General features: G+C 40.7%; 1 protein-coding gene across 2 annotated transcripts; it reads left to right on the top strand.

Moving 5' to 3' along the window:
* Positions 1-93: 93 nt before the first annotated feature.
* Positions 94-27,177, top strand: LOC132881941 (ras association domain-containing protein 8). 2 transcript variants are annotated; one of them, XM_060915024.1, is made up of 5 exons: positions 94-406; positions 16,406-16,564; positions 18,295-19,256; positions 21,113-21,263; positions 25,488-27,177. In XM_060915024.1, exons 2-5 carry the CDS (start codon positions 16,462-16,464, stop codon positions 25,598-25,600), a joined length of 1,329 nt encoding a protein of 442 aa, XP_060771007.1. In that variant the 5' UTR covers positions 94-406; positions 16,406-16,461; the 3' UTR covers positions 25,601-27,177. The 2 variants fall into 2 exon arrangements, with proteins under 2 accessions (XP_060771007.1, XP_060771006.1); XM_060915023.1 differs by having other exon boundaries at positions 16,400-16,564.
* Positions 27,178-27,341: the final 164 nt, after the last annotated feature.

The following is a 27,341-nucleotide window of genomic DNA, read 5'->3' as shown; positions in this document are numbered from 1 at the left end:
TGCTCTCGGATTTTGCGTCAGGTTTGTTTTTATTTTTTTCTCTCTGAGCTGCTTACACGGACCCGAGTGCAGCTTTAAAATCCCCCACAATGCACCGCGCTGTCCCGGAGCCGTTGCCATGTTAGAGCAGTATGGGGGAGTTTCCCGCAGAATGCGCCGTTACACAGCGTGAAAACTTTTCCCTCCGCTCCACGCTCCGCTCATTCCATCCCGTCTGCTGCTCCAGGAAAACCTGCATGGCTGTTTACAAAGCCTTGATAGCGGATATCTCCAGCCAGCGAGTGCGTTAACAGGCAGGAAAATGAGCAAAACTGCGTTCTGTTGTCCATTTCTTCTCCAAACTTCAGACGCGGGTCTGGGGGGACCGGTCCGGACGGGTTGTTTTCTTCAGGCTACAGATTAAAAGGTAAGATAAAATGCCATTTGGTTATTAAATCCGCGTTAAAAAAAAAAGAAAGAAGAAGAAAGATGAGGGCCGCTGACGGACAGGGACGAATTGGACCGCTAGTGTAAGGAATGTACAATAATCTGGTCACTGTTGCTCAATTTGACGGCAAAAACAAGCCGAGATCAACTGCAGCCTGGAGCCCAGCTGAGCCTGAGCCCGGGTTCAGCCACTGCTCACATCACACTCCACTCTGCCCAGCACAGCACTGCCACGGGCTTAGTTTAACCTGTTTACAGAGACCTAATATTTCACTTAAAAGAAGATTTAACTCACCAGATAGATTTACTTTCTTGATCCCAAGCTGAGAAATAGTTTACTACTGTATTAACTATTTAGATATTTGGTTCTAATAAATGAAAGCAACAAAAATATCTCGAACACAACTTTATTCATCACATCTCTAACCCATCTGCACACTCATACTGTCATTCTGTGCTCACTGTCACTTATATTATATGCATACTTATTTATATTTACTATTTCATCTTTGCACTATGCACCATATTGCACCAAAAGGGGAAATCCTTTCTGTGATGAACAGCTAAAATCCAGATTCATATATCAGTAATATCACTTGTAAAATATCTGAACACTTATGCCGTCATTCTGTGCACACTGTATACTTTATATTTATTTAACTATTCCATACTTGACTTTCCTGGATTACTTTGCACTATGCACCTATTTTTGTTGTTGTTTGTTTGTTTTGTTTTGTGTATACGCTTTTTTATCTGTTTTGTACTATGAGAGCTAAGTGAACCGGAGTCAGATTCCTCATGTGTGTCCACATACCTGGCAATAAAAGTGATTCTGATTCTGAAGCAGTGAGCAGTGGTGTAGTGGTTAGCGCTGTCGCCTCACAGCAAGAAGGTCCGGGTTCGAGCCCCGTGGCCGGCGAGGGCCTTTCTGTGTGGAGTTTGCATGTTCTCCCCGTGTCCGCGTGGGTTTCCTCCGGGTGCTCCGGTTTCCCCCACAGTCCAAAGACATGCAGGTTAGGTTAACTGGTGACTCTAAATTGACCGTAGGTGTGAATGTGAGTGTGAATGGTTGTCTGTGTCTATGTGTCAGCCCTGTGATGACCTGGCGACTTGTCCAGGGTGTACCCCACCTTTCGCCCGTAGTCAGCTGGGATAGGCTCCAGCTTGCCTGCGACCCTGTAGAACAGGATAAAGCGGCTAGAGATGATGAGATGAGATGAGATGAAGCAGTGAGCACACACACATATCCAGAGCAGTGGGCAGCCATGCTAACAGCGCCCAGGGAGCAGTTGGGAGTTAGGGGCCTCGCTCAAGGGCACCTCAGCCCAAAAGTCCTTCCCAGCATGTGGCACACAGGGCGGCGTCGATCTCCGTTTCCGTAGCCCTCGGCCTCTTGCCTATTACATAGCTAGGGTTACAGTGGGGGGCTAGTCCTCTGGTAACCGCGAGAGTTTGACTCCCCACTCACATCTGTATTGCAGCTTGCCAGTAGGTACCATTTTCAACCGTTAGTAGAACTCACGATCTCCCTCAGCCGTCCCATATTAACCTAACCACATGTCTTTGGACTATGGGGGAAACCGGAGCACCCGGAGGAAATCCACACAGACACGGGGAAAGCATGCAAACTCCACACAGAAAGGCCCTCGCTGGCCGCTGGGTTCGAACCCAGAACCTTCTTGCTAACCACTACACCACCGTGCCGCCCAGATATATTGATTGCCATGTGAACATACTATAATTAGTCAGACTACACTATACCTAGTGTCTTTTTTATATAATTAACAGTTTCTCTTGACTCTTCTGAACTGAACTTGAAATTAGACCTGAGATTTATGAGTAACTACTAAAACAGATGAGATCAGAGAACAGTAATATTAACCATATGGACAAACCTGGCCACCTTAATATTTTTGTCAGACAGCGCTTTATGTCAGAAGGCCAGTTCTCCTGCTCTTCACAATCATGGCAAAAGAACAAAGCCAGCATTATGTGTAGCTCAATGTGCCATCCAGATGTTAGCGTGTCTGCCAGAGCTGACCTCCATGTTTAGGGGGGTGGTGTTGGGGGATCCTTGAGTTTATTAAACATCCCAGCCAAGAAAGACAGCACTCAGACAAAACTCCGAAAAAGGTTTATAAGGACTCGGGCAGCTCTAGCTGCTGTGCACTTATACCACAGAATGTACGTTGTTCCTCTCTGCGAAAGTCTTGGAAAGGAAATGCAGTTTAATATTTTTTATCATCCGAGACCTTTTTTTGCCTCGTAGTGGTCTGGGTTTCCCAACAGAAAAAGTGACATTCAGCAATGGATTGAGTTAAGATTTCTAAAGCAGTGTGCTTTTACGTACTCTAACTGAAATGTTGCACACCAAGCGTCCCTTAAAAGGAAAAATACAATGCAGTTTGTTTCTACGCTGATGCTACTGTCATTTCAAAAGCTTGATATGATCCAACAGGATAAGTTGTTGATGTTTATCTTGGGACGCAATTAATATAATTAATCAATGCCTTTTGATATATCAACTTTTGAGATTTTGCATTGAACCCGTCTTCCTTGAATACTCTGACTAAAATTCAAGAGCCCTCAGGTTATTGTTTTACAGGGTGTGTGGGGGGGGGCTTTTTTCCTTCCTCTCTCCACACACACTGGGATTTTGCCGCACACACAGTACGGCGAGATGGAAGGTTTATGCTGTGTATATTCTCTTCTTCTTTTCCTTCTCTCTCCATCAGCAAACCTGTACATGCATAATATTTGGAAGCGTCATCATTTTCGATTGACCTTCACAGTTCATCCAAGTCAAAATACTGCTTTATTAAATCTTTCTGTAGTAGCCATTGTGGATTTGTGTTTTTGTTGTCATTCACATTCACAAGATGCTTCTGGTATATGTGTAAGCATGTCCCAATAAATAAATAGATGGCAAAACCAAAATTAGTTTATGGTGCCTTAAAAAGACTGAAATCCACAAATTCTTAAATTTGAATGGTGTGAAATACAGTACAACTAATTGACAGACTTAAAACTAGACGGCCTTTCGATTTCATAAAATCGGTGAAATTCTGAAATTTGGTCATTGTGATATATGTTTATTTCTGTACTATCTCAAAAACAAACAAACAAACAAAAAAAAACAACCCAGGCCATTCTGTGGCAGGGAAGTTATTTAATTTGAAGGGATCCCCGAGCAAATAACATGCATGAAATCGCTCGCTTTGCACAGTCAAGCAGACAGAGGAAGTCCGTGTGCGCATGCACAGACTTACCTTCGTCATCTTCTTTTTCTTCATCTTTTGGGTTTTATGGCAGCTGGGTTCCAGTGTTGCATTACTGCCATCTACAGGTTTACCTTGACCGTGCACTGACAGTTACATCATTTTGTCGCTAAACAAACAGCTGATCACACCGAGGTGCTCGCTGACTGCCCATATTTATTAATTTGGCCCTGCGTTTCTGTTCCTTCGCAACATAACGTCTTTTCTTCTCACTTTCCATTACTGTAGTCGGTCTTTCACATTTCATTCGCGCCCTCCATTTTTCTTTCCTTTTTCAAAATTGTATCCCACAATGCCTTGTGTGAACAGGGAAAACCCACCACGTGATGCATGATGTAGTATCTTGAATTGGGTCATGGTGAAGCAGGAAAAAATAGCGGAGAATTTAGGGCCACATGGTGCTAAGTTTATTAATTGTTCTATTTTTTAAAAAAACTCAAAATTGGAAGTCTGTGATTCGAATTCAGTAGCTTTCGGTCCACTAAATAAAATTAATTCAGTGTCAGGGAACATTCTTTTTATGACCTAAACTTGAAAAATCTGAAAGGCAGTCTACCTTTAAATCTTATTTATTGATCCTCGGGGCCTCATACTGATGTCAGCATGACATCATTTAAAACTCTTCTCATTTGCTGCCACTTATTCTAAACTATAAGCACATGAGGACCAGGATGGTAAATGCAGGCATTGTTGGTGCAAGCAAACGTTGAAGGAAAGGTAGTGGGAACAGGAATACTTATGTGAATCATGGCTCATAGCATGCATGTGGTGTGGTGTGGAATGTGCAGCCTCAATGTTATCAGTGTCCATGGTGCAAGATCAAGGCCAGTGTTTCCTGATTAAATCCCTGCATGCATCAGGATATGTACAATCCCAAGAGTGAATAACATCCAGGAAAGACCCTTTTTTTTCATTTGTTATTTTAAATGGTGTTCAACTCACTCCTTTAGTTCCTCTTATTGCTTCGTGTGCATCTGATTTTTTTCGACAAGCAAAGTTAAGTTCATCACCCTTTCTTTTGTGCCCTTTTTCTAGTCGAGGGAAAAGTAGTCAGCTTCAGAGAACGTGTGTGTGTGTGTGTGTGTGTCCATTTCAGACAAGGCCTGCAACCAATTACTCCAGAGTGCATAAATTGTTAGTAATTACATGTAGCATGGCAGCTCTAACACACACTAGCAGAATTAAAAGTTCGGCAGGAAACACGAGAAGCAGTCATATATTCACGCTACAGAAGTTCAGTTGTGTTACAATGTATCTATTATACGTTATAAATATGTATATTTCTTTTCACGTCAAGAAAGTGAAATTTGTCTGTCATTCTTTTCTAATTTGGCTCTTTCCTGTCGTGATTTAAGCCTCTTGTGTCTTACAGGACTTCCTATGTCCTTTGTGTCCTTTTCTGGCAAACAAGGGTCGTTTTATTCGGAGGCAAATGGGGTAATGAAAGCAACCCATTGAAAAGAACATTCTGAAGGGATACTTTTCTTGTACATAAGACTATGTGGATATACTGTATACACGATAATTTACTGTTAAAACTTTGCTAATTTGCTCATTTAACAGTTTGTGTAGTCAGTCAGTCAGTCCAGATTCTTCTGCTCAGATATAGTTATGTTCTGTCGTGATTGTATTGTGTGTTTATTGTAGTACAAATTGTACTATACTCCTGTAGGCATGATATTGCACCCCACTGTGTTCCTGTGTATAACAACGCAGTACAGATTGATTTAATTTTCCTTTGGCATTTATTTTAAGAAAGGGCATACACAGTATCGGATTAGAGAGGTGGTCTGCTGAGTTGGGTTTTAGTAAAAGATCTCTGCCAATTCTGCAATTCTGATCACGAATTCATGAGTGAGTTTCTTTTCACCTTTTCCAGCTCGTCCGTGCTTTTCTCTCTCACTTCCTGACAACCCAGAAAGAACTCTTTAGACTTTAGCTTCGCCTGAGAAAGGGCTAGTGACAAGGCATTTAAGGATTTTGTTTAAACTGGTCGTAAATGAAGGTCGACTTGAAGCGACGCAGCACAGGACTGTTTGTCACACAAGGGTTTGTCTTCAGGACGGAGATTTCTGTGTATGGGTGTAGTAGAACCGTTTGATCTGCTTTGTAAAACTGCAGTTTGAAAAAAGAAATACAGTTTTAAGGAAACTCTTGTATAAAATCTTGTATGCTTAAAGAAATGCACTCGCAGATTATAAGGGATTGAAACCATGCCTGGATGTTATTAGTTGTTACTAGTAGTTAGTAGTTTCCTCTTGACGTTATTATGACTCAAACAAAATAGTGCGTGATTGGTTTGGGGGAGTGGTGGGATGTTTTTTTTCTTCCTTTTTGCCTAATTTAGCCATTGTGTGAAGTCATTTGATGATTGGGTTGGCATACATCAGTGAGATTTCCTGAAAAGAAATCCTGAAAGTAGAAACAAAGCATTTAAAATGTGCCCAGTATACAGATACCTTCAGAAACAGGCATTCCTTGTAGAGACTGGGTCGAGAGAATGAGGAATCAATATAAAATTGAATTCAACTTGTTTAACAATATGAATTAGGGTTAGGCAGATTGCATTGCGTGTATAGAGTATCGAACCATGATGGTGGAGGGGGGGAAAAAAATCACGATTCTTAAACACGATGACTTCAAAATTTCTAAATTGTCATAGGAATTAAAAAAAAACTGTAAGTGCGTCAGTATAAAAAGAGGTCTACGGAGCACCCCATCTTCCAATGTAGTCAGTCTATCAGCCAAACCCTCTAAACAGCTCGTACCGTATAAGCAGTGAGTACTAAAATCATACTTTTACTGTTTCCAAGATCATACTTTTTCTTTAGGGTAAAAAAAACTTTTTTACTTTTCTTTAGGGTAACTTTCTAATAGTGTAGTTAAAGTTACTTATTATTAAAATTCATATATTATAATGCTGTCCTAAAGGTTCTACAGATTTTGATGATCATGAATTTCTACACCGACATAAAGTCTATATAGAAATCAGTCTACTTTTCCTAAAATTTTGCGAAGGAAAATTATTTGTGCACATCTTGCTTGATTGTCTGGGGTTAAAGGAGAACTGAAGGCAAATTTTTTATTCTCAAAATTCTCTTTATCTCATTTTATTAAATGTAGGAATGCATTTCTGACAGCTATTTTGTCACTGCTAGAGCAAGTTACGAGTGTTTGAAATACGCTATGTACTATATCAGTCCATATGTCAAAGCAATGGCCGTAAACGAGATTCGTTGAGACCTGTGCGAGACATCGTAGGACGGAAGTAAAACGTACAGCGGAAATCCAAGTGACCAACATCTGCCAACGTTGTCAAAAGACGCGTGCGCCCTCTTTCAAATGCTGATGTAATCAAGCCGGAAGTTTTGTTTGTTTTGATAGCAATCAGGAAAGTTTGAAAAAAGTAGGCAGTAATCGTCATTTAAACTCGTTTTTGTGCAATATTTTGTTTGGAAAACAGTTCATTTGGTGGGATAAATGTGACACGAGATGCCAAGTATGTGTTTTGCACCTAGTTGTGGTCTGGCTGACACTTCACGTCTCGAAGTCTCGCGAAGATCGTGCGGATAAGCGACGCCTGCCGTGCACCAAACGAACTAAATTCAACATGGCTAAAAACCGAATAGGCCGATAAGTATAATATTTAATTGCAATTAGGGTTTTGCTGGGATTTGAACCTGGTTCGCTGGTGTGATAATCCAGCAAACCCCCACTAGGCCACCAGGGGGATGACTCAAATGCAGAGGCGTGAGGCGGAAGTAGAAAAAGTATCAAAAGGTTTATTTACAATATTTACACGCAAAAAAAAATCCAAAAAGTATAATCCAAAACGCTCAGAAGATATAAGGGAAAAAATAAAAAAATCCAAAAGTTCAAAGTAAATACAAAAGCCAATAACCAGAAAAGAAGGGGTAAAAATCCAAACGCTCAGAAGATCCAAAAAGTCAAAAACAAAATCCACAAAGTCCAAAAGAAAGCAAAAATACAAAGAACACAAGGACATAGGCGAGGAAATAGGAACAGAGGTAACTGGAGCTAAACATAACAGCACAAAGACTCCGTGACAAGAGGACTGAACTCAGGGGTATAAATACACAAACTGAAATAGGACACAGGTGACACTAATGAGGACTAGGCGGGGCACAAGACACATGGAAAACAACAAACATAAAACACAGAAACAGTGGCGGCCTCTAGAGGCCAAAACAAACATGACAAGAAAAGGAAATAACAGCGGCCTCTAGAGGCCAAAACAGTCCCAGTCCTAACATTAGTTGCCAATACGAGTCACGATATAACGTTACTAAAACCAAAAATGTAATTGAATAACACGTTAATTAAGAAATAAAGCAAGTTTAAAAATGGCTCCTTTAAACTTGGCAAAACGTGCTGCAAAGTCAGTTTACCCCAAACCCAGGACACAACTTTAAACAATATGCCCAGCAGTTGTGAAAAGGCTTTGACTATAACAGTCTATTGCACAATTTGTTTGCAAAGACCTTCATCTATACCATGTAGTATACGGTAAAATTCATGATTCATGCACTGAAACCAAAGTTGTTCCATCATAATGTTTTGGAAAGAGACATACCTAACCAGGGGTGGCACGGTGGTGTAGTGGTTAGCACTGTTGCCTCACAGCAAGAAGGTCCAGGTTCGAGCCCCGTGGCTGGCGAGGGCCTTTCTGTGCGGAGTTTGCATGTTCTCCCCGTGTCCGCGTGGGTTTCCTCCGGGTGCTCCGGTTTCCCCCACAGTCCAAAGACATGCAGGTTAGGTTAACTGGTGACTCTAAATTGACCGTAGGTGTGAATGGTTGTCTGTGTCTATGTGTCAGCCCTGTGATGACCTGGTGACTTGTCCAGGGTGTACCCCACCTTTCGCCCGTAGTCAGCTGGGATAGGCTCCAGCTTGCCTGCAACCCTGTAGGACAGGATAAAGCGGCTAGAGATAATGAGATGAGACATACCTAAACAGATTTATACCGTATATTTTTTAAGCAAAAAGTAACAGAGATTGCAAAAGATAGATAGATAGAGAGATACTGCAATGTATCATTGCAATGCTTATTGAATCAACAATTAAAAAAAATCATTATAATAATGAATTTGGGAGGTCTGTGCTGATGTCTACTCCCCGACCATACCTCCAGTTTGTCCTTGCACTGGTTCTGGACCTGTTTTCCATATCAGGGTAGCAGAGGGCCATGTTGACAGCGAGAGAAAGTCACAACAAAGAGCCAGAAAAGCTAATGGCTTACGATCCTTTTAGAGTCTCTTTAGAAAAGTGTCTACTGGCAGTGATGCTCCAGAGAAGTCTTAATGAATGATGAGAGCACTCTAACCTCCATTTGCTACATTAAAAAAAAAAAAAAAAACACTTGCATGAATGGAGAGTGGGTGATGTTGGAAGGTTGCACTGCCCTTCCATCTTGTGTTATTCAGTTTCTGGTTACAGTGAAGCCAACTGATAGTGTTTTCGAAAGCAATAGCAGTATAGGGCATTTTGACCTTAATTAACATTTTACCTCGGTTAATTTCAACTCAGTAGAATTTCCTGGGTGATGGTTTGCTAGATGCAGTGGCCACATTTGGTTGCATCACGTCTCACTTTGCCCGTGTCGTGCCAACGTCCATGTTACTTGTTAGAGTAGAGCAGTCTCAGTGGGGTTCAGCATCCAAGACAGAGCCCATATGGCACTGGACACAAACACAGGCGGTTATGCCAATACCAGCTCCTACATGTGAGATAATGTGAGATCATGACTCAGAATAAATGGCATGGAAAGGATTTTTGCCCTTTGGGGGGTGGGGAATATAACTTTTACAGGAAATATTGAATCTTGTATTTGTGTGAAGACAGACTGAATATGAATATTACAGTCCTTACAAGCAAATCACAGTCCCCTCTGAAAGTACCGGAACAGCAAGACCAATTCTTTTGTTTTTTTCTGCACACTGAAGTCATTTGGGTTTGAGATCAAAAGATGAATGAAAAGATAGATCAGAATTTCAGCTTTTATTTCCTTGTATATTACATCTTGATGGCGGCACGGTGGTGTAGTGGTTAGCGCTGTCGCCTCACAGCAAGAAGGTCCTGGGTTCGAGCCCCGGGGCCGGCGAGGGCCTTTCTGTGTGGAGTTTGCATGTTCTCCCCGTGTCCGCGTGGGTTTCCTCCGGGTGCTCCGGTTTCCCCCACAGTCCAAAGACATGCAGGTTAGGTTAACTGGTGACTCTAAAATTGACCGTAGGTGTGAATGTGAGTGTGAATGGTTGTCTGTGTCTATGTGTCAGCCCTGTGATGACCTGGCGACTTGTCCAGGGTGTACCGCGCCTTTCGCCCGTAGTCAGCTGGGATAGGCTCCAGCTTGCCTGCGACCCTGTAGAAGGATAAAGCGGCTAGAGATAATGAGATGAGATGAGATTACATCTTGATGTGTTTATAAAAAAAAAAAGCTTGGAAAGCCAACCAATTTGGGGGTGAGCAAAAAATATTGGAACAGATAGTTTTCAAGTGAATAACCTAAAAAAATATATTCAAGTAAATATCTATCCACGTTCACTGGATATGAGCAGCCGTACGCTCTGATTGGCTACTCTACTACTAGGCTATCAGCTCATATACCATGAGTGGAGAAAAACAAAATGGCGGCGCGTGTTGCTGAACCAACCGAGGAGAAAATAAAAACTACTCGAAAACAAAACTCAAAAATAATACAAAAAAGCAACAAAATATGGAATAAAAGTATTTGATGGTAAGAACGTATCTTTTTTTATTTTTCAAGAATTATTATTAGAGCATTTTTCACAAATTGCTCCTGTCATTTCGCCAGTTTATTTACATTCTTCATATTTAAGCATTAAAGTTTGTTGAATTTTTTTTAGACTTGTTCAAAACCTCAAAGAAGTTTGAAAATTACATCACTGAAATGTCCAAGGAAGAATTAAATACATTTTTAAAGCTGTTCTATACCTCGGCAAGACAGCACTTTCTACAAAAAAAAACAACACTAAAGTCAATTCATACAGCCATCGATAGGTTTTTAAAAAGTCCGCCTAAGCGGAAATTATTTTGTTGGACGTTTTGTATAAAGTTTTTATTTATCGAATCTGCAAAAAAAATGCTCTGTTTCTCAAAATCCAGTGAATATGGGTAGAATAAAACAGTTATTCCACTCAATCTCATTGTACATGGCTTATAGTCAACTCGGTGCTATGCGCCTTATCGGCTATCAGCTCATGTACGACTCGATTTCATGGAATAATTGTGAAATATTTGGTTGCATATCACATGCTTGCAATAACTGAATCAAGCCAATGATCCACTAACTTCACCAAACTGTTGCATTGTTCTTTTGTGGTGTTTTTCCAGGCTTGCACTACAGCTTCTTTCAGTTGATGTTTTGGGTTGTTTCTCCTTTTAGTCTCTTCTTCAGGAACTGAAATGCTGTTCAGTTATGTTAAGGTCTGGTGACTGACTTGGCGACTCTAAAACCTTTCACTTTTTTCTCCTGATGAAATCCTTTGTTGTGTTAGCAGTGTGTTTTGGGTCATTGTCTTGCTGCATGATGAAGTTGCTCCCGGTTAGATTGGAAGCATTTCTCTGTAAATCGGTAAAGAGGATGTTTCTGTAGACATATGAATTCATTCTGTTGTCATTGTTAGGCCATTATTAAAAAATGTTCTGCTTCCGGTCCACCGGCCGGGTGAGTGCCATTTGTGCGGTTGAATTTTTTTTTAACGCCGGTTTTTCTACATTTTTTTCGGGTTCGTAAATCTAAAATTGAACTTGACATTTACGCATTCCCAGGGCTTTCCACTAAGGCTCATACTAGCCAGCCATGACAAATAAGTAGCCAGCTGGGGGGGGTTAAACACAAAATAAACTCCTGTGCATGCAGTTCCCAGGATTAAATGTATTTTCCACAGACCATTTATTTATTCACTTTATTCAAATACAAAATAAGATGGCAGTAAATCTTCTTTCTTTTCTTGCGTATTGCATCATAAGGCGTTCCTGGCTTGTAAATCTATTTTCGGTGCATGACATTCACGAAACTGAGCATGCTATGAATTAACAACGACAATGGTCTGCAGTGGGGCTACACAATTAAACACTCAGCGAACATTTCTCCATTTGTGTATGAAAATACACTCCAACCACTCAGTTTGGTTTCATTTACAACCAACAGTGTCTTTTGATGCCAGCACGTAATTGAACGAGAGAAGACTGGTTTACCGGAGACAAAATAAGTGTTATCTCTGCTTCTGTTCCCTCCGACGGCCCCGGCACACTACTGCCTCCGCCGAGTGCGCGCGCACACACCGCATGTCGGGGCCGCGGATGAGTTACTCTCCCTTGATCAACGAAGTCTGCGGGGAATTTGTGGTTATTATCCAGCGCGAATCACAACTTAAATGAGTGCGGTTCAGTTTGACAGTATTGTCAGTCCGTTAGATAAATATTTAATTTTATTAAAATCGAAAATTAATATTTAGAACCTGTGGGCTACAAAAATAATAGTCATTAAAGTAGCCGGCTGGACTTAATTGTGTAGTCGGCAGCCGGCGCTTGTGGAAAGCCCTGCATTCCGCGCAGAATATAGAATTGAATCAGCTCTGCGCATGCGCCGTGCGGCACAAAAAAATGGCAGCCACCATGAAGGAAGGAGATCTGGAGTTTTCAAACATTTGCTTAAGTGTGAAATCGCAAAATGGTATTCTAGCGAACAACAAAATAATAAAGATTCAGAAAAACAAATCATTCAGTGATCATTTTAATAGTGTAATTTTATCCGAACTAGGCCTAACGGTCGATTTAGAACTACAAAAAGTCCGTGTGTCGGACATTTTAAGTACCTTTGTAAAAGTTTTGCAAATGTTGCAGTCAGCATTTAAAATGCTAACTTAAAGTTTTTGTACAAGTTTCAGTTGATTAAACTGTCATTTTATTAAATGTGTCTGCTTTTGTAATAAAAAAAGTAAGATACTGAAAGAAAAAGCAAACACAGCATTGCGATTTCTTATCCATCCATATATTAAAAAAATAAAAAATATCCCTCCCTCCCGACTGAAAATTTTTTTGCTCACCCGGTGGACAGGAAACAGATTTTTTTTGAAGGATGGCCTTAGTAAGACATTAGTTAATTGTGCCTTTAAATTTCATAAAATCAATGAAATTTAGTTCCCTCTGAAATTTGGTCATTGTGATAGATGTTTATTTCTGTAACATCTCACAGAATATCAGGCCGTTCTGTGGCTGGGAAGTCATTTAATTTGAGAGGATTCCCTCGCATGAAAATGTGCATGAAATCACTCGCTTCACGCAGTCAAGCAGACAGAGGAAGTCCGTGTGCGCATGCGCAGGTTTGCCTTTGACCATGCACTGACAGTTACATCATTGTCACTAAACGAACAGCTGATCACACCGAGGTGCTCGCTGACCGCCGATATTTATTAGTTTGGTCCTGCGTTTCCTTTCCTTCGCAACATAACGTCTTTTCTTCTCGCTTTACGTTACTGTAGTCGGTCTTTCATGTTTCATTCGCACACTCACGTCCTCCATTTTCCTCTCCTGTTTCAGATTTGTATCCCAGAATGCCTTGTGCGAACGGGGAAAGCCCACCACGTGATGCATGACATAGTATCTTGAACTGGGTCATGGTGAAGCAGGAAAAAATAGCGGAACATTAATTGTTCTATTTAAAAAAAAACTAATAAAATTGGAAGTCTGTGATTCGAATTCAGTAGCTTTCGGTCAACTAAACAAAAATAATTGGGTGTCGGGGAAAATTCTTTTTATGACCTAAACTTGAAAAATCTGAAAGGCAGTCTACCTTTAATAACAGGAAATCAACCAAAGAAACTGCTGTATTGCAAATCATCCTGTAGCTTTTTATCAAGCAGAAGAATACAGTCCTAAGAGATTTATCATTATGGTAAAGACTGACTCACATTCATGTCATATGCTTTGATAGAAATATTTTTCCATTCATTCCAGAACTAAGTGTAATAACTTATTTTAAAATGGCAAATATCTAAAAAGCTAACTTCAGGAGTTTGATTTTGCAATTCCAAAATAAAGGACCTAAACGTATTAGTTAATTCTCAGGAAATAAACTTCCTTTTTGCTTCAAGAGACATTTTGGCCAGAGCGGTCCTCTATAGTTTAAACAATTGAGTAATTCAGTGAGTAGCCGAATAAAAAAAGCAGTTGCTCACCCAGAATGTCTTCACAAACTTCCTGTATTCCACAAACAGTTCTGAATAGTTCAGTTCTTAGCTCTGTTTAAGTAGTAATGTCAGTGTCGCTTCACAAACCAAAAATTAGAGTGGTATTTTTGGTACATCATGCAGCCTTGCATCATGAGGAAGGCTTTGTCTTCGAAAGAATTATCAGGCGTAGTTTCAGTGTTGGATTGGGATTCGCGTGATGTTATTAGTGGAGTATAGCATTTCTTCGAGTGGAGCCTATGGAGGCGTTCTGTGGTCTTTGGCTGACAGAAATGATCTACTTTTCCATTCCAGTGCCCTGCACACACAGCAAATTAGCCATGTCCTATTTGGAGAGGCAACTGTTTAAAGCTTCATTCTTTTGTGTAATAATGAATAAATGAATGGACTGTTTGTACTGACATTAATCAGGGTGAACTGAGGTCGAGCAAATGATGACTTTCAAAATAGAACCCTTTGTAGGTTCTCACCTACAAATAGACATAAAAGATGGATGAGATTTTATATATATATATATATGAGTGATTCCACGCTTATGGGTACTGAAATGGGGACATGAACTTATTCAACCTAAAACCATTTCTTTTTTTACCATCAGGTCACAAAACATGTAATGTTTAATGAATGATATGTTAAAAGATAACTTTAATTTTCTGAGATGTAATAAAAACATATTTATATGCCAAAGTCAAGCCTATGAGTTCCAAAATGATGTCTGTTACATTACTTCTGTTACGATTGTCCATCTCGCGTCTGTTACAAATTAATTACAATCTAGCTATATACCATGTTAATCTTATTGAAAGAATGTGTATGTTTATTCTACTACACGTTTATTAATTATATTTGCTAAAACATCACCTTCCTATGTTTCAAAAAGTAATTCTACATTGTTAAAATTGAGAATATATATGTCCACAACACTTCTGTTACGTTCTGACTTTGGCATATAAATATGTTTTTATTACATCTCAGAAAATTAAAGTTATTTTTTAACATATCATTCATTAAAGATTACATGTTTTGTGACCTGATGGTAAAAAAAAAAGAAATGGTTTTAGGTGAATTTTTAAAAATAAGTTCATGTCCCCATTTCAGTACCCATAAGCGTGGAATCACTCATATATATATACACACACACACACACAAAGTCTGCATTTTTATAAATTAGATTTACCTGTGTGACACATGAATTTTGTAAATGAATTAAAAGAAAACTGCGTCCTACTGTTGCACTGATATTGTGATGAGGTTCCCCAGAACTCACAGCCTTACTGTTATTTTTTTAAATATTACAGAACTAATGATTATTCCTTGCCCCCAAACGATATTTGTCTTGAATAATAAATCTTTTCCTCAGCGATTACACATTTTGTAAAAAAAAAAAAAAAAGAAAGTTTCTCAGGCATATGGTTCTCATTAGACGAAGCCAATCATTATATCAAAGCGATATTTTCCATCTAAGGAGAACTTGCACAGGTTGTATGATGTGTCGGACTCTTGTAAAAATTTTCAACGGGTCTTTCTGACAGTCACCCTTTTTCTTTGTTTACTACTTTTACATTTTTAGCACAAAAAGCTGGCCCAGACCCATGCGTTTGTAGCCTAGAAATACTCATGTGAGTGTGAGGCAGAGGGTTGAGTCCAGCTGGTCCCACAATCCCCAGTGTGGCCATCTCCACAACACAAAACAAAACCTGCACCGATTATGCCTAAAGTGCGTGCTGCACTGAAACAGCACATTCAGGATTTCATGTCATTGTTCTGAAATACATTATGTACGCTTGGGCCTTTTTTGTTACTGACACCTGGGAGAATATTCTTAGGAAGGAAACGTGTCCATCTGAACGTGCAGGGGTTTCTTGCTAGCAACATGGACATTTCCTTTGGCAAAGCTTTCCTACTAGGAGACTCAGTGACTCACAGGGTCGCTCGTGATTCTACTGTCTGTGGCCAGATGGAGATTTTTCGCCTCACAATTAATGGACTTTTTGTTTGAACAACAATTGAGCTTAGAAGCATGAACAGGTTTTCGAGTACTCAAATGAGATCAGGACACTTGGACATTCGAGTGGAACACCGAGCAGCAAAATGCGAAGCCAAAAAATGAATCGATCATATTTGTTTCACAAGAAGGTGTCTTTGGTACTGTGAAGTGATTCGAGAGATTAAAGGAAATGAAAAGGCAACACTGTAAAGCATTAAACAGGAATTACTGTAATATGTGGAATGCCAAAGAACGTGAATAAGGAGCACGCATATTGCTGCCTTTTACTTTTAGTGGTCTTGCTACACTGTCCCCTGTTGCAGAAAAAAAAAAAGAGCCAGCTGAACATTTTGCAGATTCAGAATGAGAAACAGCTCTGTTAGCAGTGCTCTAATGTATCTATAGTGCTTTACATATGGGTGTGTGAGCAGTAGTGTGAGCGCTGTGCTGTCTGTGTTGACCGGTGCTAATCACAGCTGCAGTCTGCAGGAATGAGGGAGCAGAGCTAGAGGCCCAACTCTGCACCGCCTGTGTCAGGATGGAGCTGAAGGTTTGGGTGGATGGAATCCAGCGTGTGGTCTGTGGAGTCACTGAGGCCACCACCTGTCAGGAAGTGGTCATTGCACTGGCTCAGGCTATAGGTAAGCAATGTAGGACTATGTTTTATGGAGATGTATGCAACTGTTACACTACGTTCAGACTGCAACCTGAAACAACCCCTATCCGATTTGTTGTGAAATCTGATTTTTTTGTTAGGCCGTTCACATTACCAATTACATGAGACTTGTATGCAATCTCCAATATGAACGGAAAACGACCCAAAAGTGTCCCGCATGCGCAAATTGACACGTAATAAGCACATCTACGTAATACGTAAACAAAAAAAAAGCGCACTCTTCAAGTTTGCAAGTAAAGCATGGAGATGAGGCAAGACCTGGCGATGTGGTTTTTGTGGCGGCGGCGGAACTCACACAATAATCTGATTAATGTGGGCAGCAGACTAATGAGACCGAAGGTGTCAAATTACTGGAAATTTCCAGAACAATCTTATAATCTTGTAATACAGAATGGTTTAACATCCAGGTCCCTACCAAATCCACCATTAGCTTGATCAATTCTATAAAAGTCTATTTAAATTCTGAAAACTGTACAAATGTTGTTGTTTTCCACCAAAGAGGCGGGATTAGCCAACGCAGAATAGTGACGTTTGTCTCTTGTTGATGACGTGTAGGTCGCATGAATGCGACCTGTCCGGTCAGACTGCAGTCGCATGTGAAAATAACGGATATGCATCGGAATTAGGACCACATATCCAAGCGGCCTGGGTCGCATGTGAAAAAATCGGATCTGTGTCGTTCAGATTGTCAATAACAAATCGGATACAGGTCACATATGGGCAAAAAAATCGGATATGGGTCGTTTCAGGGTGCAGTCTGAACGTAGCCTAGACTACTTTTGGGCGGGGGGGGTCACTAGTGAAAATGCTTCTATTTCACATTATTTTCTAATTAAATGCAACAATTTTCATGACAAATTATATTATTGATATCAATTTGAGCGAAAAGTAGAATCTTTAAAATGGTGACATGAATTTCAGAGTTTCTTAGGATTTGGTACGTCTCTGAGTTTTTTCCTTTAATGACAGCGTGCACCGAAGCTGACATACGACTCCACAAGTTTTTACAGAAACCTATGACTGATGAACGTGATCTAAAACGAGAGCGCTGTCTGAACACTTGATTCAGTAGAAGAGATTAGGCGTGAGGGAAATCTGACCTTTAGTACAAATCCTTTAACATCAATATTACAAATTTGCGTACATTTAAATAGGGACATGAAAATAGTGCAGTGTTGAATATTAGATGTTCAAGATACTGAACTTTTTTTTTTCAGAACTTTCATACTTGTTATTACATAACATTTTAAAAGGTTAAGAAAGGGCTTGAGACTGTTTAACCAAGAAGGCAGTTTGATTCGGAGTTAAACTTCTTGACTTCATTGTTTGGGCCTTTTTCTAGTGACTCTCAAAAGCATGTGTAATCTTTAGCACCCCCTCACTTTACCAAGAAATATCCTAAGGCTGAAAAAGCGCCTGATGAGATGGAAACTCTGACTCATGATCCTACCAAAAAAGAAGAAGCAGCAGGGACTCTTAAGCCTTCCATCAGGGTTAATACTTGATTTCGTTCCATTATGACCGTGAAGATGACAGTTTGTGGTTACGTGCTTACTTGTTTAACTCTCTGATAACTTTTCAATTTCAGTAACTGCTCATCTCTTCTTCTATAATGAGCAACACTAATTTTAGGCTAAGGAAAACTGAATTTAAAACATGTTGAGAAATATTTCATAATATTTACTTTACTGGCAGGTCGCACTGGACGCTACACACTAATTGAGAAATGGAGAGATTCTGAGCGACATTTGGCTCCTCATGAGAGCCCTGTTGCCTCGTTAAACACTTGGGGACAGTATGCTGGCGATGTCCAGTTCATTCTGCACCGCACTGGCCCTTCCCTCACAGAGCGCCCTCCCTCTGAGGGGCCTCCTGTCTCCCGGGGCCCTGAACGTGGCCTGCACCGCCAAAGCCTCCCGATTATGGCTAAGCTCCGAGCCCAGGGTGAGCGATCTCTCCGCCGTCGTGAACCACGCCGCAAATCCCTCACCTTTACAGGGGCGCCACGTGGCCTTAGGGACATCCTTAATGGCACCAGAATTGGAGACAGAGACTCCAAGCGTTGTGTTGTTCTGATGAACAGTGCACCCCAAAGCCTGTCCACATCCCCACGGCTGCCTTCAAGTCGTGTGGAAGAGTTGACTCGCCTTGTGAGGCTACAGAGGGAGTCTCTGACTGTTCTGGAGCGCCGAACGGAGACATGTGATGCAGAGCTGCAGGCATGGAGCCAAAAGAGGCCAAGCAGCGAAGACTCCTGGGCAGTCATGACTGAGGAGATGGTGCAGCTAGAGCAGCAGCTGTGTCGGAACCAGGTGGAGGTGGAGGAGGAGGAGTTTTGGGCGAGCGAGCTACAGATTGAGCTTGAAAGTGAAAGGCAGCTGGAGGACCGGCTGCAGGAGGTGCACACTCGGCTCCGGGCCTGCGAGACTGAGCTGGAGCAGAGACTGGCCCGTCTGCATGGCATGGAGGCAGGGTTGGAGGCCCAGCGGCAGCAAGAGCAGACGAGGGAGAACCAGCTGTGGAGTGAAGGAGAAGTGAAGGCCAGGCTACAGACCGTGAAGGCTGAACTCAAGGCTCAGGCTCAGCACACAGCACAGCTGGAAAACAGCTGCAGGGCTGTGGAGAGGTCACTGAGTCAGTCTAGTAAGAGACTACAGGTAGGTTAGAGTGATGAGATTTTTTTATGTTGAAGATACGTTCAGCGATCACAAAGCAGATCTCCTTTCTCAGTCGAGCTCCCAGTTTGACTCTGTTTGGTTAAAGCGCTGCCTGTACATGGACCAGAGAGTAGTAGATGACCAAACTAGCTTAGAAACAGTAATGCAGAAAAATTTAATGGTATTCTTAAGAATTTGTAGCGTAGGAAATCCCAGCCAGGTTAAAGCTAAGTTATTTATGTTTTTTTTTCTTTTACGTTCGTTAGTCCAGGGAACCAGGCTACAAATCCAGCCATCCATTATCTGTAGCCGCTTATCCTGTCCTACAGGGTCGCAGGCAAGCTGGAGCCTATCCCAGCTGACTATGGGCGAGAGGCGGGGTACACCCTGGACAAGTCGCCAGCTCATCACAGGGCTGATACAGAGACAAACAACCATTCACACTCACGATCAATTTAGAGCTCAATTAGCCTAACCTGCATGTCTTTGGACTGTGGGGGAAACCGGAGCACCCGGAGGAAACCCACGCAGACACGGGGAGAACATGCAAACTCCACACAGAAAGGCCCTCGCCAGCCACGGGACTTGAACCCAGGACCTTCTTGCTGTGAGGCGACAGCGCTAACCACTACACCACCGTGCCACCCGGTGGCGACTTGTCCAGGGTGTACCCCGCCTTTCGCCTGTAGTCAGCTGGGATAGGCTCCAGCTTGCCTGCGACCCTGTAGAAGAATAAAGCGGCTACAGATAATGAGATGAGAATGAACTTTAATACCACAATGCAATACATTTGGTTCCAACGAAGATGTTTTTTGTTAGTCCTGGTTCCCTGGACTAACGAACGTAAAAGAAAAAAAAACATAAATAACTTAGCTTTAACCTGGCTGGGATTTCCTACGCTACAAATTTTTAAATTTTAATTTAGCTCTATTTTGGGAAGATGTAAATAAATGTACCTTTCCCTGATATAACATTGCCCTTAGTTATGTCTTATTAAAATATTAGAGTTATTGTCTGCCATTTTGTTAAAAAATTAGTTTAGAGTGTAAACATCTTTGTTGGAACCAAATGTATTGCATTGTGCTATTAAAGTTCATTCTCATCTCATTATCTCTAGCCGCTTTATCCTTCTACAGGGTCGCAGGCAAGCTGGAGCCTATCCCAGCTGACTACGGGCGAAAGGCGGGGTACACCCTGGACAAGTCGCCAGGTCATCACAGGGCTGACACATAGACACAGACAACCATTCACACTCACATTCACACCTACGCTCAATTTAGAGTCACCAGTTAACCTAACCTGCATGTCTTTGGACTGTGGGGGAAACCGGAGCACCCGGAGGAAACCCACGCGGACACGGGGAGAACATGTAAACTCCACACAGAAAGGCCCTCGCCGGCCCCGGGGCTCGAACCCAGGACCTTCTTGCTGTGAGGCGACAGCGCTAACCACTACACCACCGTGCCGCCCGGCTATCAAATCGACTAGTAAATTTAAATTGAGAGCTGTATGGACAATACTTTACAGAATGATAATGTTTTCTCTGTATTTTGACACATGGTCAAAAATCCACATTCTAAAGGTCTCAGTATTTTGATTATTTACATTTTAAACACTTTATGAATTGAACTATAAATGTGGATCATATTGCCTTAATTTTGCTGCCTTAGATTAGAACCTTGTTACCCAGTATCTGAGTTTTTTCCAGACAGAACTGTATAATATCAAGGTCACGGTATTCTGGATATATGCACAGAACCTCTCATGAGACTCAGATATAAACCCAGAAACTGTAATTAAGCATATATCAGGCCTTTACCGCCTCACATAACAGATGTATTTTTTTTTTTTCCCAGGAGAGTCAGTTTGAGCTTGAGCAGCTAACTAAAGAGCTGAGGCAGGTCAATCTTCAGCAGTTCATCCAGCAGACTGGCACTAAAGTGACTGTGCTGCCTGTGGAGCCCAGTGATGTGGAGGCCAGCGTTCCCCCGGTGCCTCAGGAATCAGGTACTGTACTTGCCTTTCCTCCATCTCCTTCCATAGACATTTTCCAAAAACTTTCCAGTGGACTTTTTTCAAAGAGGCATTCAGATTAAAGGCTTAAACCAACCATCTTTGAGTTATTTTTAACAAGTTAGCAATAGCAGTAACAAAAAGCATAATACGTCAGCTCTGTGGGCAGTAACTTGCTGTATGTTCATGCATCACACATATTATTTTGGCTCTGATGGTAAGACATGGAGGCTTTCACATCCCCCACTGAGAGCTACATGTGTTCCACCCACCTTCATTCAGTGCTGGTTACTGTGGCAACAGCTGCTTGGAGATGGCCTGAGTACCGTTACTCACCTTAGTAGCCAGCAGCAGCGAGGTGCTGAGGCATGCATACTGTTGTGCTGCTCTAATGACATCTGTATTCTTCGTTTGCAACCACGACACCAAAACTGCTTGCGTCATTGACCACCGCCATGTTGGAGGATATACAATATACAGTCATGTGAAAAAGAAAGCACACCCTCTTTCAAGTCTAGGTTTTAAGTGTCAGGACATAATAAAAAATCATCTGGTCATTACCAAGGCTTAAAATTAGGCAAATACAACCTCAGATGACCAATAACACGTGATATATTCACCCTGTCATCATTTATTCAACACAAAGTAAGCCAAAAATGCAGTGGCAGTGTGTGGAAAAATTAAGTACACCCTTACTGCATCCATGGAAATTATGAAGGCAGTGAGCAGCCAGGTGTTGCTGATCATATGAATTTGATTAATTGATCATCAGCAAGTGTGGCCACCTCTTAAAAAGCAGAAGTTTTGGCAGTTTGCTGGTCTGGAGCACTCGGGTGTATGTTAACACAATGCCAAGGAGGAAAGACATCAGCAATGATCTTAGAGAAGCGATTGTTGCTGCACATCAGTCTGGGAAGGGTTATAAGGCCATTTCCAAACAATTTGAAATCCATCATTCTTCTGTGAGAAAGATTATTCAGAAGTGGAAAACATTCAAGACAGTCGCCAATCTTCCCAGGAGTGGACATCCCAGCAAATTTACTCTTAAGGTCAGACCGTGCAATGCTCAGAGAAATTGCAAAAAACCCAAGAACTACATATAGGACTCTACAGGCCACAGTTAGTATGTTAAATGTTAAAGTTCATGATAGTACAATTAGAAAAAGACTGCGCAAGTATGGCTTGTTTGGAAGGGTTGCCAGAAGAAAACCTCTTCTATCTAAAAAGAACATGGCAGCACGGCTTAGGTTTGCAAAGATGCATCTGAACAAGCCACAAGCCTTCTGGAACAATGTCCTTTGGACAGATGAGACCAAAGTGGAAATGTTTGGCTATAATGCACAGCTCCATGTTTGGTAAAAACCAAACACAGCGTATCAGCACAAACACCTCATACCAACCATCAAGCACGGTGGTGGAGGGTTGAAGATTTGGGCTTGTTTTGCAGCCACAGGGACTGGGCACCTTGCAGTCATTGCGTCAACCATGAACTCCTCTGTATACCAAAGTATTCTAGAGGCAAATGTGAGGTCATCTGACCAACAGCTAAAGCTTGGCCGCAGTTGGGTCATGCAACAGGACAATGATCCCAAGCACACCAGCAAATCTACAGCAGAATGGCTGAAAAAGAAAAGAATCAAGGTGTTGGAATGGCCAAGTCAAAGTCCAGACCTCAACCCAATTGAAATGCTGTGGCGGGACCTTAAGAAAGCTGTGCATAAACAAATGCCCTCAAACATGAATGAACTGAAGCAATGTTGTAAAGAAGAGTGGGCCAAAATTCCTCCACAACGATGTGAGAGACTGATAAAATCATATAGAAAATGATTACTTCAAGTTATTGCTGCAAAAGGTGGTTCTATACAAGCTATTGAATCATGGGGTGTACTTACTTTTTCACACATGGAGTCTGCACGTTCACTTAATTTATGTTTAATAAGTAATGACACAGTGGACTCTGTTGTGTGTTGCTTTACACCTGAGGTTAGATTTGCATAATTTTAGGACCTGGTAAGGATTAGATGATTTTTTTTTTTGTTATGTCTTGATTGGTAAAACAATGTAACTGAAAGAGGGTGTACTTTCTTTTTCACATGACTGTACATATATATATATATATATATATATATATATATATATATATATACACACACACACACACAAGTGGTAAGCCTACAGACCGGAAGGTAAAGAGGAGTTACATTTAGAAGCTTGGAGTCATTTCTCAAATCTATTTTAAAAACAATCATTTTGACTGCTTCAAAAGATTGGTATCTAACACACAACATAACATATTTAGTTATAAAAGAGCCCTCACCGGGCGAGGAGGCTGCAGTATTTGAGGTTGTGGATTGACATGAATCTTGTTCGATTGACTCTCTGATCGTTTGGGAAGATTCTTCAATAATTTTGCGTTTCTTTCTGCGCTCTGTAAGCCTCGCATTTCGAGCCACCGCTTTAGTACCGTCTTTGATTTTGTTGTGGCCCATATTTTGTGTTGGAGCCCAGTCTGTATCCGTAAAATTGTAGAGTTCAGATGGTTTCCGTAATGGAAAGAAAAGGCAAAATAAAAGCATCGTCATCAAAAATTATATACAGCACTTTTTAAAATGAAATAATCGTAGAAGCCTTTGATTGTCGGCTCACACACTCGATGATCACGGCTTTGTCACGTTTGACAGCAGTGAGTTTCTGCACGACCAGGCTATTAAACGATCAAATATTTCTTATATATTGCGATCTTTCATTAATAACTAGCTCGTACCATTGATAAATTGTTCACTGGAGACTCATGCGGTTTTTGCTTTCTCATCGCTTAGATCAGCCCGGTTTATGTCGGACAGCCATTGACGTCTCCGCTCCGTGAACAACTCTTGTTTTTTCTCCTTGATTATTTATAATTGCTGGAATTCTAAAGAACTTATAAGTCCCTGTGTCTTGAACAGTGTTGTGCCCGCATCCAATTACAGCACAAAGAGTCAGCATAGCGAAGGAACTAAAGGAATTCTTGAGTGTATAGAGCATGTCTTCTATAGTAAATGTGCGCCGTGTGAGTTTGTGTATATCCTCCAACACGGCCCACTTCCGGTTCAAAGCCGCCTGCATAATTAGCTACGACGTCACGTGCGAACGAAGAATATAACACAGTATCAATAACGTGAAGTCTGATTATAGCTTAAACCAAGTTTAAGGATTTTATGTTTCTTTATATAAGAATTTATACAGGAATCTTTTAGTAATCAGCGAAGAACTTTTGTTTAAACTTTGAAGATTTGTCCACCTCATTGATACTACTGTCTTCTGGCGATTATTCACATAACATAATGTATTACTAAGAATGGGTTTGATTTTCATAACAGAATCAACTAGACAGCATTTGGTTATTTATATATTTGTGATTTATTCTATTTTTCACTGTCTGCTCAATTGGGCATAGAACTTTAAGGATTCGCAAAATCACTGAATTTTACTTTAAAGTGCCATTCCACCATTGGATGTATTCTTTGGCATAAAATACAATATATTTTATGACAACATGACTAGACAGAGAAATCTTTTAGCTTCAAAATGATATATCAAACATAATTTTTTGACAACGACAGGTATATTAATTTTGCGACCAAAGTCACCTACCCTTTTAATTTCCGCGCGTGATGTCATCGGCAGGTTCCCCTTCTTGTGTACCACGTGACGTGTGACGTGGCACATATTATCAGCAATGGCGGATAGAACGCGATAAAAATAATACCAATAAATCTAGCTAATACCAATAAATCTAGCTAACTGAAAGATTAACTCAAAATTTTTCGCAATTTTTTTGGCCCCCATATACGAGGAGAAATGACTCTCTCACTTTGGGGGTTTCCTGGTCTAAAAATAGACCGACACGTGGTACACAAGAAGGGGAACCTGCCGATGACATCACATTTCACTACCGCGTGGAAATTAAAAGGGTAGGTGACTTTGGTCGCAAAATTAATATACTTGTCGTTGTCAAAAAATTATGTTTGATATATCATTTTGAAGCTAAAAGATTTCTCTGTCTAGTCATGTTGTCATAAAATATATTGTATTTTATGCCAAAGAATACATCCAATGGTGGAATGGCACTTTAAGGAGCAATGTGTGTAGAGAATTGCACTTAGCAACAAGCTTGACTAATATTGATTGGAAATGGACTATAAAAGAAACTTTTCTTGTTCCTTTTTGATTTCACAGCACTGACTGGTTCACTGAAGCGCCCAGGCCCGTCTCACGCAGTGGGAGTTAACCTGCGGGTGCTACACAGCCCCATCACCTCAGCCCTCAACCCTGAGGGCATCTACGTGTGAGGAACAGAGGAACACCTGCAGCCACCTTTACACATCCGCTGAAAAACATCAGAGTTTTTCAACAAGTCCATGCGATTTCATAAAAACATTGAGTGATGCATCAAGACTGTTTTGAAAGGCAGTCATAGGAAGTGATTTGTTGGTTAAGACTGGTAGTTAATGTTTGTCTTTGCAGTGTTGGACAGTTGATGGAGCAACACAGTAAGAAGCATGAAGGACAAATGAAGGTATATATATATATATTATTTTGGTATTGGTAAACTGGAAATATACCTCAACCCAAGACCCATCTATTAGCTGAAATATCTGCTTTTAACTCTGATGAACTCTGATAAAAGAATGTTTATTTCCTCCATGGAGACTGTGGAGCAGCAGGCCTATATGAGGAAGGACATACTGTATTAGGAACGAGTTACTTCAGAAATGTGAATATATTTTTACAAAGCTGTTAAATTGTCAGTTCATCCACAAAGTGTTGTTCACATAAGCAACATGACACATGCACCTTTCTGTCTTTACTGTGGCATCATATTTTATGCTGAGGTTTATATTTTGCCATGGTTGGTATTATATTTCTTTGCCTACTCCACATTTAGATTTTTTAGCGATGTTGAGCCAAAGATGCCTGCTAATATGTATATTTTTGGTAGCCATAATCAAACTACTTGGATGCAGTTTTATAGCAATACATCTCTAGCTATATAATTAGCTAATTTTCATCATGTTTACCCTTTAGGTTTTACGAATATATAGCTTATGCAAGACAATTTGCCATGCACATGTGTAAAACTGAGCTTTGCATTAGTATTAAATAAACTTTGCAGTATTACAGTATATTATGCTTGACAAATCATAGATTGGGCCCTGTCAATTAACCAGTTTTTAACTGTTATAATTGTAACCAGTGCCTTAAGTCTTTAATGAAGCATTAACACGATCAAAATGGGGAGCTTCCCAAGTCCATTTATACATGACATAGGTGGTGACGGTGAACTAACATGCATTTATTATTTTATATAAAAACACATCAGCTGTGTTTGAAATCCCTCGTTTGTTTACTCATTGACTTAATTTCATTTTCTTTTGCCATACTACTACACAAAACACTGAATGGGGGGCACGTGTGTGAATCATGGCATCAGTCCATTTCAGAAGCTTCAGGCTTGCTAGCATAACATTTCATTGTACCGTTATTTGTAAAGGAATGAAGGCTCAGTGCTCTATGGTGCAATTTTAATAAAATGCATTGTATATAGACAACAAATCAAAAATGTACTGTAAATGTTGAACTATATGAACTAGATGGAAATTCCGTTTGGGCAGTAGTGTTATCCGCTACAACATGAAATTAACAGGGATTCCAGACACAGCCATTATTTCTTTGTGCTCACTGCTGCATTTTGTGCTTGTTGTGAACAGTGTCGATTTTTAGTTTCTTTAAAGATTTTTTCTACTTTGAAACTGTATTTTTAAAAAAACGTGGTAATGCCATGCATATGTAAATTATACATATTACTTATAAAGCTCTTTGTGTTTTACTGCACTGCATTTCAACATTAAAATCAAATTAACACAAACGTGGTTCATCTCTTCACTCTGGATGTGTTCTGTATCCCCTTGTCCTGATGACAGAGTTGGCACCTATTTTATACCAAATGTTTAAGCTTTTATGTTTAAACCTAAAAGGCGAATCCTACACGTCTAACTCTGCTCATTCTCATGAGACTAGATACACCTTCTC

This window comes from Neoarius graeffei, chromosome 2 (genome assembly GCF_027579695.1).
Source record: "Neoarius graeffei isolate fNeoGra1 chromosome 2, fNeoGra1.pri, whole genome shotgun sequence".
Taxonomy (NCBI): Eukaryota; Metazoa; Chordata; class Actinopteri; order Siluriformes; family Ariidae; genus Neoarius; species Neoarius graeffei.
The sequence above is the reverse complement of the archived record's forward strand: the minus strand, read 5'-3'. Positions and strand labels throughout refer to the sequence as shown.